The following is a 15,253-nucleotide window of genomic DNA, read 5'->3' as shown; positions in this document are numbered from 1 at the left end:
CATATATAATATGACATATATAATTTGTCATATATAAATTTGAGTCAACAATCATGAATTATATTGATTTTATCTAAAATATATATAGTAAAAATTATATGTAATTCGGTATGATCTTCGTAATCTTTACAGAAAGTTTACATGCTAACCATTAATAAAAGTTAAGAAATGAATTTTCATTGCGTGACAATTTGTAAATTGACAAATATATAATTTACCTTTAAATCCATACAATAATACAATAAATCATAAAATAAACTTTTTAAAATCATCTAAAAATTCTACAATGCTTTAAATGTATCAATTATCGATTAAAAATTTCGATTTTATAAAAATTCCTTAGATTAATCAGTTAAAAATCTTTAAACTAAAAATATCCTCAAATTAATCGGTTTATTGATGATTGTACATTTCTAACTGACAATGAAGAAACATATATATATATATTCTTCACGCAAGTGCGATACAATCAATTTCTAGATCCTTTGTGGAAAGAAGTGAATTTACTCGTCAAATTTTTAATTATCAATTATTATATCTTTCTCTCCCATTCATGAACGCTGAATTATCAGTATGCAAAAAATCTGTTGGATATGCATAAAAAATGCTATCTTTCTCTTTAACATAACTCATTTGTCAGTACGAAACGTGCAAGGTAGAATACATCATTATTGTATATATTTAACAAAATTCAAACAGCTGTATCTCGGGAACTATTGAGAAATATATGACCACATTTATGTAAACTTTCTTTTTATGACCCTGATACTATTATCTCCCAAAATATTTTCCTCTCCTTCTGGTTTACATTATATACAGGGTGTTTGATTTAATCTGTCCATATCTCGGAAACTAGATCAAAATTAGATAAAAAATTCAAAAAACTCCTTCAATGCAATTATTTTGAAATAATTTCTAGCATGATTGAATCCCTCTATTGGATTTTGAAGGAGAAGGATATATCAAATTTTTCATGGAGAAACTTTACAAGAATAATATCAATCGATAGGACTCGGAAGAATTCAATGATCTATAATATAAATGATCTATCTTCAATATTACACCCGCAATGAATTTTTGAAAATTGTCTTAGAAAAATTCCCTCTTCCCCCTCCTCCCCTCCCCGAAATCCAATGCAGAGGAATATGATTGAATCATACTAAAAATCATCTCAAAGTAATTTTATTGAAGAAACTTTTTGAATTTCTTGTCTAGCTTTGCATATAATTTCCGAGATATTGATGTGGACAGTTTAAATAGAACACCCTGTATATCAATTTAGTATTACAATTTAAATTATCTCAAAGCAATTTTATACTAATACTAATTATAATTAAAAAAGAGATAAAAAGTTATAATAATTCGACGTGAAAGAAAACTATTAATGCATAGAAAATTTCAAATGAAAGATAAATAAAATCTTATTTTTCATAAATAATTATACTTATATATTATTTGTACACGCACACACACATTATAAAGCACAAAAAATTTCACTTACAGAGTAGCCGTTTTTATTCGTCAGAAATGTCAAAAAGGAAAAAATTTTTATTTCTTACTGGAGGGGAAGGGGTGCGACAGTGTCCAATCCGTAGTTTGATACGGGTTTTAAGGCTGCGTTCAAAAACATCACTCGTTGTGTACATGATCGTCGTTTTATCTTTGTTTAATTTTTAATAAATAACAAAGATAGAACACGGCGCTCGTGTGTACACGGCTTAAAGCCCGTACATCAGACTATGCATTGAAGATTGAGATTGAAGATCAAATTTCGACCAATCAGAACAAAGAAATTTTAGTCCCTTTTGTTCTGATTAGTCAAATTCCAATCTTTAATCTTCAATCTTCAATTTTCAATGCATCTGATACAGGTTTTAGACCGGATCTACAATAAGTGTTGTAAATTTTTTGTCTTCTACTTTAATTGTAAGCTCTAAAATATGACATAATTTCCCGCCAGAAATATTTAATGTCTAAGCGTTAAGTGAGCTTGTCAGATCCCAGTTCTAAAGCTTATAAATTAAAACTTTTGATATGAATTGAGAACACGCTAAAGAAGCATTGCATTCAACCAATCAGAATAGAAAAATCTTTTACTCTTTTTGTCCTGATTGGTCAATCAAAGCTTCGAAGCATTATTTCTTCGTCTGCTCGATCATAATTCTCAAGATTAAATAAGACTTAACATATATAAAAAACGAATAAAATGTAATTTAAATCATTTAAATGCACAAGCAAAATATAAACACGATAAGCAATAATTTTATTTTTTTTAATTATCTTTAACAATTATATTTTAATACAAATATAATTTTAAATATATATCGTATTTTTTATATTTAAAAATATAAAATTGAACACAAGATGCTTTTTTTCAAAACTTAAAAAAATATTACGTTTTTTCACATCATTAAATATAATGTTAAAAATATTTATTTGCTATCTATTCATTAATATAATTAAAATCAATATATAATTTAAAATGTGAAACTATGTCTATTTGATTCTACGTATTTTGTAATAAAAATCTGTTATATATCTTTAAAATTATATCATAACTACGTAATAACAACGAAAAATATTGCATTCTATTTTTATTATGTATAATATTTTTGATTATGTATTATATTTTTACTATGTATAATAAATATAATTAAAATGAGTATAATAAATATAATTAAAATGAGAAATATAATCCGCTTGATTGGTATTTAATTCAATTTATTTATGAAGAGGTGTTATATGTTAACTATAAAATTTGAATAAATTTTTATTTCACTAAACAAAAGTAATAACCGAACATGCGTATATGCAGAATAAATAAATAGAATTTTATCAATCATATAGGATAGATACAGGAAGACCAAAATACATAAGGTGTACAAAGCAAAAAAAAAAATATATATATATATATAATTTTTTATTGCTTTTTTGTAGATTCAATGCTGTTTTTCGTTGAAGTTGAAAAATTATAATTTTTTAATTAATAATCTGCTTATAATTTCTTTTTACGATTAAATATCAATTTGTATTTTATAAATGATAATATATATATTATATATAGTAAATATAGTAACGAGTTTGGCAAAATAAAACGTGTCCGACAGTATATTTTTTGCGATATGTTTTTTCATTGAAAAGAGAAATTAAATAAATTTATTTAGATTATGCAGAGAGTTAAAGCAACATAATTAATAATGTTTATATTAAAAAATATTTGTGATTACTAATATTTATTATTATGTTTATTGTATTGTATATATACTTTTGTAATTAAAATATTTAATATTATATATGTTTATTGTGTTTGTGTTTTGGGATCACATATAGCATGCATATCCAAAAGACGTTCAAATAAGAGCATCCTGAAGACATCCTCTATCGTCTTCGAGATGCTTTCTGGACGTCTTTAAAAACATTGCATGCTATATAAGTATTGAAATTACATATATGTACATGATTTATCTATATGTTTAATGAATGGAATTTCGCTTATCAAGACCAAAACATACATATTAACAAAAGCGATTTCTAGAATAGACATAAATATTAAAATCACTAATAATACAGTGATTAAAGAGAATAATAATATTCAACTTCAGCAGCAGTAACGACTAAATTGGCGTCAGCAAACTTACAAAATTTATTAAAGAAACCTTCAGTTATTAAAGCTGTTACTAAAGTAGCGGACAAATCAAATCAAATTTATATATTTAATTATATATGAATTTTTTCCTGGAAATCTATTTTTCTGATTTCAAAGTATAATGAATAAAATTAAGTGTGACACTTTCAAAAATTAAAAAAAAAAAAATCAAAATAAATTTTTCTAAAGCGTTTACAAAAAAAAAAATTGTAATCCTGCATATATATATATATATATATATATATAATGTATATAAAATATACTTAAATTATTATAAGAAAGGTAAAAATTGTATAATATATTATATGATATATTGATGTGTATAAGAAATTTATCTTATTTATTTGCACGATATACTTCATTGAAGAGAGTATAAATGCAGTGATAGCAATTGATAGCGATTTACAAACAGAGGGAATATCATGATAGTATTGACAATTTCAAACATTTACATGTTTATGCTTGCATAGATATAGAATTAGAGAGAGAGAGAGAAAGAGAGAAAAGAGAGAGAAAATGTGTCACATCTCCTGTCAACAAAATATACAAACAAAATTAAACAGCTGATAATTGCTTATATTATTGTAATCCCAAATAGCAAATTTACATCACATAATGTCAAAATAATTGTGTGCTTATTACCTAGGATAGTAATAAATATAGAGATACTCGTATATTCGTTTCTTTTTTTTTAATATAAAGGATCAGCAAGAGAAAAATCAAGATCAAAACAATACGTTTGAAAGTATATACCATTTAGTTATCCCATTTACATTATACATCGTATATCTTCATTTGTATATTTCCAGGAAAATGCTTCCAAGATCTCGGATTACGAATCTCTCTATTTAAGGATAGAGACAAACAATTGCAATTGTACATGTACTTAATAATGTAAAGTCCATTCACTACTCAAAAGAGTACTCTCATAATATCTTTCTATAACATATAGGCTCCTTAGCAAAGTAAACTTTGTTAACGCAAAACTTCAATGTAACAAATTGAGCGTACGGAACGCTATGTTAGTAGATGGTGTTCTACCTTGCTTAAGCTACAAATAGATAACGGAAAGCATATATAAAATAATTATATCTATTTTATATATATATATATATATATATATATATGTATATATATAATATATAATATATATACAATATGCATGTTGATGAATAATCTAAAATAAAATATGCGCTCTTATAAATTATTGCAGCTTCAACATAGCTCCAACCTTGACCGAGAGAAACAAAACCGCCGATAGCTTCAGCGCAATTAACACTTCTCGGTTTTCTGGTGTTTAAAAGCTTATTCAGTATATTTTGATTAAAATTATAATATTATGCTCACAAAAAAAAAGTTAGGGATATATATTACATGTCTCCCTTCTCTAATTACGATAACGCATATGTTTCTCTTTCTTACCTTTCTTTTCATTTTAATCTTCCTGCTTTATCCGCTATTTACTTGCGTGTCTTAGGACTATAAAAGATTAGAATTTACTTTAAAGACGTACAGTCTACCATTATTCAGATACATCCGTACTCAAACAATCGTTTCGTTGATGTCTAAAAATATCCTTAACTTTCCTTGGAGTTCTTTTTTTTTCTTTATATATATCCGCTTATAATATCAATTAATCATCCTAGAGCGCGGATCCTTAGAGACATTCATTAATTACATGTAGTAATTCATTTAATCTATATTTTATACAAAATATCTCTGCATCGTTGCAATTGTTTGACAAAAAACATACAAGTAACTTAATATTACGCACGTTTCGATACATTTAATTTTATACGCTTTATGTGTTGTGTGTGCTCTCTCTCTCAATAACATATTTCTGTCGCATTGGCAGTAACAAAAGTTCTTCAGAATAACGTATAGCACCGATTGTCACATGTCAAACTGGATCGATGATATTATACAAAAGAGCTTCCATTACCTGCGGGGAAACACAAACTAGCAGATACAAATGACAAACCAATCGAAATTTGAATATATATATATATATATATATATATATATATATATGTGTGTGTGTGTGTGTGTATCTTCCAATTATATTATATCCTATTCTTATCAAAAAGTATTAATTTTATTTTCTCGGAATATGATAAACACATTTTTCTCAGTTTAAGACTTTTATGTACATTAAAATATACCTACATCTCAGAAGCGAGCTTTCTCTGCCATCGTGCACACAAATATGTGTAAATATAAAAAGAATTGCAGATGCTCTAATAATAATGATAAATATACTATAAAGAATTTAAATGTGTGTTGGCAAAATATATAGATTTTTTGTCGTATATATATGTATATATAATTGTTCAAACAAATACACAAAGTATTCGAATATACAAGTCCTGTCCAGTCAGCTCTATTCTATCATTCCCATACAGCATCTGTGGTCAAATTCATCAGAGGGTTGCCAGATAACGCGAAAATCATCAAAGTACGGGTAAGATCCGCGCGATGCGAACTGTTTGTGAGCATTTAGATGCGATATGTTGTACCGTTCTTCATAGAAAACGCGCGCGCGCTATAAAACATAGAAAAACTTACTAACTCCGAAAAAAAATGGGAAAAAGAAAATGATCTCGTCATTATTTATCAACGGTACTTGTGTCGTCTTCGCAGAGGATTCTCGCGCACTCACGCGCGAAAGAGAAGTAGAAGGATGACGGTGAATAAGGAACGCGATACAGAAGGACGTCCATACAGAACATTAAAAATACTTTTTTTTATACTTCTTACATTTAGATTAAATCTAACTATAGACACACACCTTTTTCCACCCTATCCCTTTCTTTTTTTTTTATCGAGTATTCATATCTTTCGTTTTACTTATATATAATGTTGTTTATACTCGATAGTACATTGGATTTCGTTATCGTTGTTAGGCGTGTGTAAATTAAATAATGAGTAGCATCGCTCGCGGGAGTCACGGCTGTACGAGGCCAGGGAGAGAACGGGCTCACGAGAAATTATCACCGGCTGTTTCCATCTTCATCTTCTTCTGCGGAGAGGTCACCTGCGAGCGTAGGTCCGTGCCGGGTCTCTTCGCTTGCGGATTACTTTTCACAGCTGTGGTTGGATCTGCTGATAATAATAAAGCGTTTGTTCAAATGCATTCTTTCGAGAAGGTTCACACTTACATACATACATACACACTCTTGGAAAAATCGTGCGACTAACCTTGCAGCCACCTGACTTGAGTCGCCGGTCCATAACCCTTGTCGTTTCGTGCTGCTATTCTAAAGATTATGGCCGGTTTCGTAGTGGTGTCCACGTGAGCGGCATTAAGGGCACTATTGTTCACCGAACAGGAATTACTCGAACCGCAATAAACTCTAATAAAGGCTAACTGATTTGGATTCGACACGACTGTTTTCGGTTCCCCGTCATTGTTCAACGCGGTGCTCCGCACTGCCAGGTAGACGGAATATTCGAGGATGGGACCGACATTGCTTGGCGGCGGTTCCCAAGAGATTTGTGCGCCGTCTGCGGACTTTGATATTTTTATAGCGCTCGGTGCGCCCGGAAAGCCCGGAAGACACGTCTTGAATGCTGCTACCTATTAAGAAAGCAAAAACTTCGTAGATTTTGTCACAAAAATATTTTCCTATCAAATAAATATTGTATATATTCAGAATGAGACTTATTAGCGATACATTACCTCGCTCCAGGCACTTTGTCCGCAAGTATTCACAGCGGCAACTCTGAATTTGTAGGCAGTTCCAGGTTCTAATGCTACTTTAGCTCTTCCTTTAAAAACATCCATCGTCAAGGGTTGCGTAATATCTAAAGGCTCATCGCCAGGAAGGTAATAATGCTGGACCGTGAAGCTGGTTCCTTTTATTACTCCCACGTCATACCATTCTGCCTCTTTCTTCTCCTCCTCGCTCTGCAAAAGTATCAGTTAACGATAGCATTTGTATGCATATTTGTTGCGAATACAGTACATTGAAATAGGATCTACCTGTTCGCTTTTAACTTTTATCGGTGACTCGGCTGATCCCAAAGCAGCAGTAGCCAACGTCGTCAAAGCCGTCGAGTCGTCTCCAGTTTCCGATCTAGAATCATTGAGCTTATCTTGCTTCAAATTTTCTCTCTTCGAAGACGCGAGTTCGTCTTTCACCTCCACTTTCACAGGAGTGTGTACTTTTGCTACGCTTTCTGTTTCCTTTTCGAGAGGTAAGGCGACACCGTTGATCGACGATATTGGTAGATCGGGTGACTTGTCTTGTTCCATAGGTTCGTCCGTTGTTGGTTCCAGTTTCAATTGTATACTCGGCGTAATGACGGGAGTCGTTGTCGGCGTTATATTAACTGCAGCAGTCAATGTTGCATCGTCAGTGATCATCGATTCATTGGCATCTTCCGATTTTATGAGAGAATTCTCGCCCGGAAGATCGATTTCCGGTTCCGTCTCTTCCTTCACTTTCTTCTCAGTTTCTTGAATTTCATCTTTGGAAAGATGCGATGTATCTTCGATAGATAGATTCTCAACCGCCGAGGGCTTTTCATCTTCAGCAGAATGCGATTCGAGCTCTTTATCTTTTGCTTGGCTACTCTCTTCTTGTTGGGTTTCGTCCGTTTTTGTCACCGTCGGATTTGCGATGTCCTCCAAAGTCGTCTGTTCGGATGGAACTTCCACGGGCGATTGTATCAAAGGTGAATCAGGTTTCGTCATTTTCGCTTCGTCAATTAACGGTTTAATATCTGCTTCCTTTTCACTCGGCTGTTCCGCATCATCAGCGCTAGTTTCGATAGGTACTTCATCGACTGGAGGATTATCAGGAACTTCCTCGGGAATTTCGCTGGTGGTGGAAGGAATAATCGATTCTGGAAGGTCAGTTGTTGCTTCGGTCGTGGCGGCTTCTTCATTTACTGTAGATTCTTCCGTTTGGACATTCTCAGGCTGAATATTAACGTCTTGTTCCGTGACCGCTGCTGACTCGTCAATATTAGTCGATTCGGTCGCGCTTTCCGAAGGAGCAGGTTCTTCGTCTAGATCCATCTTCTCCTCGTCTTCCGATAAGAGAGCATCGATCGGTCCGTCAACTTGTGGAAGTACAAAGTTTCCATCGCCGTCGACTTGCATCGGTTCGCCCGCATCCATCTGCGAAACTAAAGCGGCCGCTGTGGTTGCTTCGTTACCGTTACAACTGTCCTCCATCTGTCCTCCGTCTCCAGCACCATCATCCGCAGCTACCATAAATGACAAGCCACCAGATGGTTCCGGAACGGGATCTATCAGACCTGCCTCTGCTGCTAACGCGGCTATCGCAGCGTCTGTAGTAGCTGGCCCGTCAGACGTAGATGCTGAAATATTATTTTATTATGTGATTCAATTACGCAATTTTTGTCATATCATTTTGTGATGTTGAAAAACACAACTGTACTCACCTAAGGAAGCTGAAGGTTGTTTTTGCGAAGAAACAAAGAGCATTTTACCGGTGTCTATCGAATCTGATGCACTCGAAGTAGTTACTATAGAACTACTTGTTGGCATAAGCGTCACCGTCTTTGCACCTATGCCTCCCGACATTTGCAAGGTCACTGGTTTTCCAGAGATCACTGCTTCCTATAATTTGTAAATAAATTATATTATTACATATATAAAAAATCTTATATATTTTTTTTTCCTATACACTTACGGGAGTTTTTTGCATTTGTGGCACGGCAACGATTTGACTCTTGCCGGGATTGAAGATGGCTTGCGGACTGCCTTTCGTAGCGATAGTCACTGTCTTTGGTACACCGCCCTGTCCTGGGACTGTGATAGTGATTGGCTTGCCGGCAGTTCCACCGCCCATCGCTCCCGAAGAAACAACGATCATTTTGACGCCTTGCTGATTTGTGACGTGATTCGTAGCCGACAACGGTAAGACGTTGACAGGAGTAGTAATGTTACCCCCTTGTCCCGTACCAGCTTGTGATGTCGTCACAGCTTGCACAGCTCTAAGACCCGAACCGGTAGTAACGACAATGATTTGATTAGGTCTACCAACCAATCCGCCATTGCCTCCTGGTTTGGTAATCATTATAGTTTGCTTGCCCGTAATATTCTGTCCTTTGCTCATCGCTACTAGGCTGGATGCCTTCATGGTCGTCAGAATCTTTGATCCTGCCACCGTATTAGGATTTACCAGTCGCAATATTGTCGGTCCTTGATTGAGAGGTTTCGCGCCAGTCGCTTGAACAGTCTTGCCGGGAATAAGGCTCACTTTGGGCACCGTGGTCACCATACCCTGTCCGGTCTTGAGAAGATGCACTATCTGCTGACCAGATATGTTCTGGCCGGGCTTCTGCAGTATGATCTGTTTGCTTTGTTGCGGCGAAGTGGTACGCAATACTGTAGCACCTGGCGCAGCAAAGCGTATCTGCTGACTCGGTTGAACATTCTTCATTCTGATGGTATTGGTCGTAGTCACGGCACCGGCCTGTGGTATAATGGGGACATTGTTCATGGTGATTTTTGGAGTGGCGGCTGCCGCTGCGGCCAGAGCGGCGATGCCAGACATTGCGGCGGCGGGTGTTTGGCCGGACGCCACAGTTGTAGTCGCGGTCACAGTGTTTTGCTGTTGTTGCTCGGTAGTGGCTACGGCTACCGCCGTCGGTATTGCTGTTGCGACTGTGGATGTAAGGGGAGAGCGAATACGTATGACATTACTGGTCACGACCCTCGGAGTCATGGGGCTCGCCGGCTTTTGCACCACTTGTGGTGACACCACCTTTTGTACGGGACTTTGCGCAGTCGATTGGACTCGCAACGGAGTCGTCACCGTCGATGTGACAGTTGATCTGGCGGCAGCGGCGGCGGATGGGATAGTCGGAGGAAGAGCAGCGACCGTGGTCACAGGCGGAGACGTAACGGGTACAGTCGCGGGGGTTGCCGCCATCACGGGAGTCGTCACCGCCGCTGCGGGGGTGGTGCTGACGATGGGTGCTACAGGCGCCGGTGCGCTCACAGGTGGGAAAGTTCCGGTCGCCGCCGGCGGCATGTCGTACTTCTGTATCTGAAGGATATAATATTGCGCGGACGGGCTCGCTGTCCAGCTGACTTCCAACGTTTGCGTGGAAGCCCTAACCAGTTGAACTCTGGAAGGCGGCGCCGGTTTACTGACCTCGAGATACCATAGATCCTTGCAGCAAACCTAAGAAACACGAAAGTGTCTTTAGTAAAGCAGTATTCCATATGATCGAAGATGATATAACCAAGACTAACCCTAACCTGGTTGTTCCAAGCTTTACGATAGCCGTCCCTACCAGACCACACGTAGAGTCTACTGTGCACACCAACCGCACAGTGACCAGCGCGAGCGCGCGGAACATTTTCCTCCAGAGAATCGACTGTTAATTGTTCCCATGTAAGAGTTTCTGAAATAAAAATATAAAATTTAAATGATAAAACAGAAGACAAACGTTGTTTTAAAAATAAGCCTTCCCGATAAATAACCTTCTTTTCGAAGAACAGCTTGAAGTTTATCAAACTTATTATCACAAAACTGATAAATTTATGTCAAGATACTTTTATATACCAATCACTCCATGTACACTTGAACAATTCCAGACTTGAATATTTCTCTATTTAATATGCCAATAACATTTCCATTCTTCTGGATTATGTCGGCTGGATTTACCGGATCGCAAACGAGTTACGTTACCGCATATTCAATAATAAAATTTTGTTATCACATACATTGTTCACAGGCAATCTCATCAATATTATTACGATTGGAATTTTATATAGTATCATCGACATAGGCGCACTATTTAAGAAGAAATCATGAAGTATAGTAACTCACCTAGATTCAAGCATGCTAGCGTGCTTGTGCATTTCCACTCTTTCTCGTGCGTCGCGACTTTAACGTCGTCGACGACTAATGGCACCCATCCCCCGAACACGTACATGCGATGACCGATCAAAGTGGCAGTATGTAATGATCGCGGCAGAGGAGTGGGTCCGTGAACCACCGGTTTATTCCAGGTCATCGAATCGACATCGAGAAACCACAAATCGCCCAGACGACAGCCGCTCATACCGCCGTAAATCACCAGACAAGATTTACCCGTCGTACGATCCGTGTATGCGACTCCTGTGTGAGATTCTCTGGGTGGTGGCGCGTGCCCGTGCGTCTGCGGCACATCCCAGGCCGTTTGGCCATTGGGAAGGAGCTCGAGGGTGTACAGATCGTTCAGATATCTCGGTATATTGTTTTTTGGATCGTCGCTGTCGTTCGCGAGACCGCCGAAGAGGAAGACCCTGTTGCCGATAAGAGTGAAACTGTGTCCCAAACGCGGACAAGGCGGTGGCTCATGTTTAGGCGGCTTCGGCTTTAAGCGTTTCCATTCCCATCGACTCGCTTGAAGTTCGTATAGCTCGTTGGAGTACTTGCCGTACTCCACCATTCCGCCAAAGACCAGGATACGCGTGCCATCGACGACGAAGCCGTACGCCGCGCATCCTGGCGGGATATCTCCCTTTGTGGACGGCACGAACCATTGGTTTGTTGCTGCAAAAGTATACTTTATGTAAATGTCGTAATGCAAAATTATATTATGCAGTATTTGCACAGAAAAATACATATACATATGTTTATATAAATTACATATATATAACAAATATTTCAAAATAGCCTTTTTTTATTTTTTTTTGTTTTTGATATTGACAAGAAACAACAAATTGATAGAGAAATAAGCATACTCTGAATATATGTTTTTTATAAACTTATACAAGTACTCTCTCTTTTCATACAAATAATTTAATCATGTTTGAAATTTTATTTATTATAAATTTTATATCTTATAAAATTTCCACAGAATTTTAACAGAATTTAATTCTATTATTTCAAGTAACTTTAATTATTTAAAAATTTTAATTATTTCAAATAATAAATCAAGAATTTTAAATTAGAAAAATAGAAAATTTAATTACAACTTCAAAACATAATTAAAGAATATATATATATATATATATATATATATATATATATATATATAAATCATATATATTCTATTGCTTCTAAATTTAAGTTAGAAAATAGTTATTTTTTTCTGTAACTTATTCAGGATGTCTACTTCAACCTTATAAAAAAATTTTTTTAGTACAAATTTTTAGAATAAGTTTTTTTAGTACATGCATTTTCTAATATTTGTCAGTCGTATAAAGAAAATACACAAAGCATCTTAAGTTTCAAATGCTAAATTTGCAAATGTAAAGAAAAAATATAAGGAAAAAATAATTCTTGCAAGATAAGCTTTTTCATTTCACATAACATTTTCATTATCATTAAAAATTATAATAAAAAATGTATACTACATATTCAATATTTTATTAAGACATTGAATATATGCACAAAAATAGATACATTTACAATATATTTTAAATACATAATTAATTTGATTAATCATTATTCTTACGATATAAAAGCAAAATTATCAAAGAAAGAATTTTTTTAAAATTTTCCGAGTTCCAATAAAATTCTATGAGAATTCCCTGATTTTTGCAGGTACAAAAAATTTCTTAAAAATTTCAAGTTTTTTCAGAGAGTAGACACCCTGTTGTTATATTTTTGAAAAAATGTAGCAAAAATATTAAATCTAAAGGAAATCATAAAATAGCCAGATAATTCACATTATTATTTTATTCTAAATCTATATCGAAAAATCTTATCAATTCTTTATTACAACTTTACAAATCTTAAGTAAAGTAAAAAAAGGCATGATTTTCGCTTGAATAAATAAACTTTTAACAGATCTGTCTCATTGAAATGAAATAAGTGCATCGAAGCGTTGGAAAGAAAAAAGGAAAAGCGAGGAGAAATACGCCGAGTAAGCAGCCTAGAAAATACAAGGATCCATATGCAGTCCGGCTGTTACCATGGCGAGCTCGGCGCGCGGCGACAAACATTTCGAAATGCGATTGGAAGTGCGCGCAACGGCGCGCGCATGCGCAGTAGCGGGCGGCGATCTCGCACGCGCCGGAGAGAAAGAGAGCGCGGAGCGCGCGCGCGTGAGAGAGGGAGGGAGGAAGAGAGAGATGGCGAAGGAGCGCGAACGTGGAACGACGGGAAGCGCGATTGCGTCGCGCCGCGGCAGGGGGGAGGGGGAGAGCGAGGGGGCGTTGGAGGCAGCAATGGCCGCTCCCGCGTATAAACATGCAAGGAATGACAGATCGCGGGCGATTGCGCGGCAACGTCGCATCCCGCGAACGATCGTCCTAGACGCGCGAGAACGCCCGGGCGATCGGGGCCCGCGGACGGGCCCCGAACGCCCCCGTGGCCCCTTCGGGAAGCGGATACGTCGAGTTCGTCGACGGATCCGGCCGGTCACCGTCTTGTCAACGTATGCCGCCATATTGGATTCGCGGGAATCGCCGAAGGAACGGCGCGCACGGGAAAAAGGGACGCGAGAGGGACAAGAGGGGGGATGGAGGAAGGGGGGTGGCGGAGGGGAGGGATGAAGACGAGGACTCACCCGTGTTGTATACGTGTAGCTCGTCGACGATGCCCTCGTTACCGCCGCCGAACACCACCATGAGATCCTTAATGGCGACCGCCCGGTGTCCATGCCTCGGTCTCGGCTGGGGCCCGGTCGGATTCGCGATCCGCTTCCACTTTAGCATGGGTGCCGCCATGATGACCGTCGATCACATCATTTTCTCATGCCGCGCGAACGTAAGACTACTTTGACTATCAATATACTACCGGTTAACTACTACCCCCGGTTGAACCACCAGCACCACCAGCACCACTCCGACGCCGTCGCCGAGTTAACCCGAAAGTGGCGCGATACACGATTGGGTTATATATACCGGGCGTTCTCCTTTATCACAGAACGCGCACTGTGTGTATATGCCTCTTTGCGCACGACGACGCCGCGCGCGTGTATGCGTGTGTTCTGTATTTACGTGCGCGGTGTTTACGGGCACTGGTCGCGCGGACTCTAGAACGGCAACTCTACGCCCGTGGTCATAATTCGAGGCTCGTTCCCTTTTCTCTCTCTATCTCTCTTTCTTTCGAAGACTCGAGATTTAATCGGGCGACGAGATTCGGCGAGGTGTACACGAAAGCGCTGCTGCTGCTGTTGCTCCTCCCCCTCTTCCAGCCTGAAACGGTGAAACCTGCGTTCGAGAAGGTACGGCGCGGCAATGGAGATATATATATATACATATACATATCACTATGCACGATCGTGGGGAGGAACGCGACGACGATGACACCGGCGACGAGCGATATCCGCTCGTATCTTATCGGAGAAACGGCCGAACGACTGGTCGGTAGATTGACGGCGCGCACTTCGAGCGGCCTTCGAGAACCTCGTCCACCATTGCATGCACACACAACTCTCTCGCGTCGGCAACAAGCGGTAACACAGGCGCGTTGCCAACCGACGCCGGATTCCAGGGGATTGGGCGAGTGTTCGATCGATCGATTCTCGAAGCTTCGCGAAAATCGATCGTTCTCTTTCCATTTCCTTTTCCGAAATTAATTATTTCGATGATTTCTACTTTTTTTCATAACTTTATTTTATTAATGCATAAATATAAATAATTTAAAGATGATTTATATAGAAAAAATAAATTTTTCTTGTAATTTA

The 15,253-nt window shown here is 37.3% G+C and overlaps 1 protein-coding gene across 4 annotated transcripts; it reads right to left on the bottom strand.

Annotated features, from left to right (window-relative positions):
• Window positions 1-4,201: 4,201 nt before the first annotated feature.
• Window positions 4,202-15,028, bottom strand: LOC126851769 (host cell factor 1). 4 transcript variants are annotated; one of them, XM_050596070.1, is made up of 9 exons: window positions 14,132-15,028; window positions 11,461-12,168; window positions 10,881-11,032; window positions 9,310-10,809; window positions 9,059-9,236; window positions 7,629-8,974; window positions 7,326-7,553; window positions 6,845-7,223; window positions 4,202-6,748 (listed from the first exon to the last, which is right to left on the bottom strand). In XM_050596070.1, the coding sequence occupies exons 1-9, from the start codon at window positions 14,289-14,291 to the stop codon at window positions 6,624-6,626; spliced, it is 4,776 nt and encodes a 1,591-aa protein (XP_050452027.1). In that variant the 5' UTR covers window positions 14,292-15,028; the 3' UTR covers window positions 4,202-6,623. The 4 variants fall into 4 exon arrangements, with proteins under 4 accessions (XP_050452027.1, XP_050452028.1, XP_050452029.1 ...); XM_050596071.1 differs by having other exon boundaries at window positions 4,202-6,745; XM_050596072.1 differs by having other exon boundaries at window positions 10,887-11,032.
• Window positions 15,029-15,253: the final 225 nt, after the last annotated feature.

Source organism: Cataglyphis hispanica, chromosome 8 (genome assembly GCF_021464435.1).
Source record: "Cataglyphis hispanica isolate Lineage 1 chromosome 8, ULB_Chis1_1.0, whole genome shotgun sequence".
NCBI lineage: Eukaryota > Metazoa > Arthropoda > Insecta > Hymenoptera > Formicidae > Cataglyphis > Cataglyphis hispanica.
This window is presented reverse-complemented; position numbering and strand designations above follow the sequence as displayed.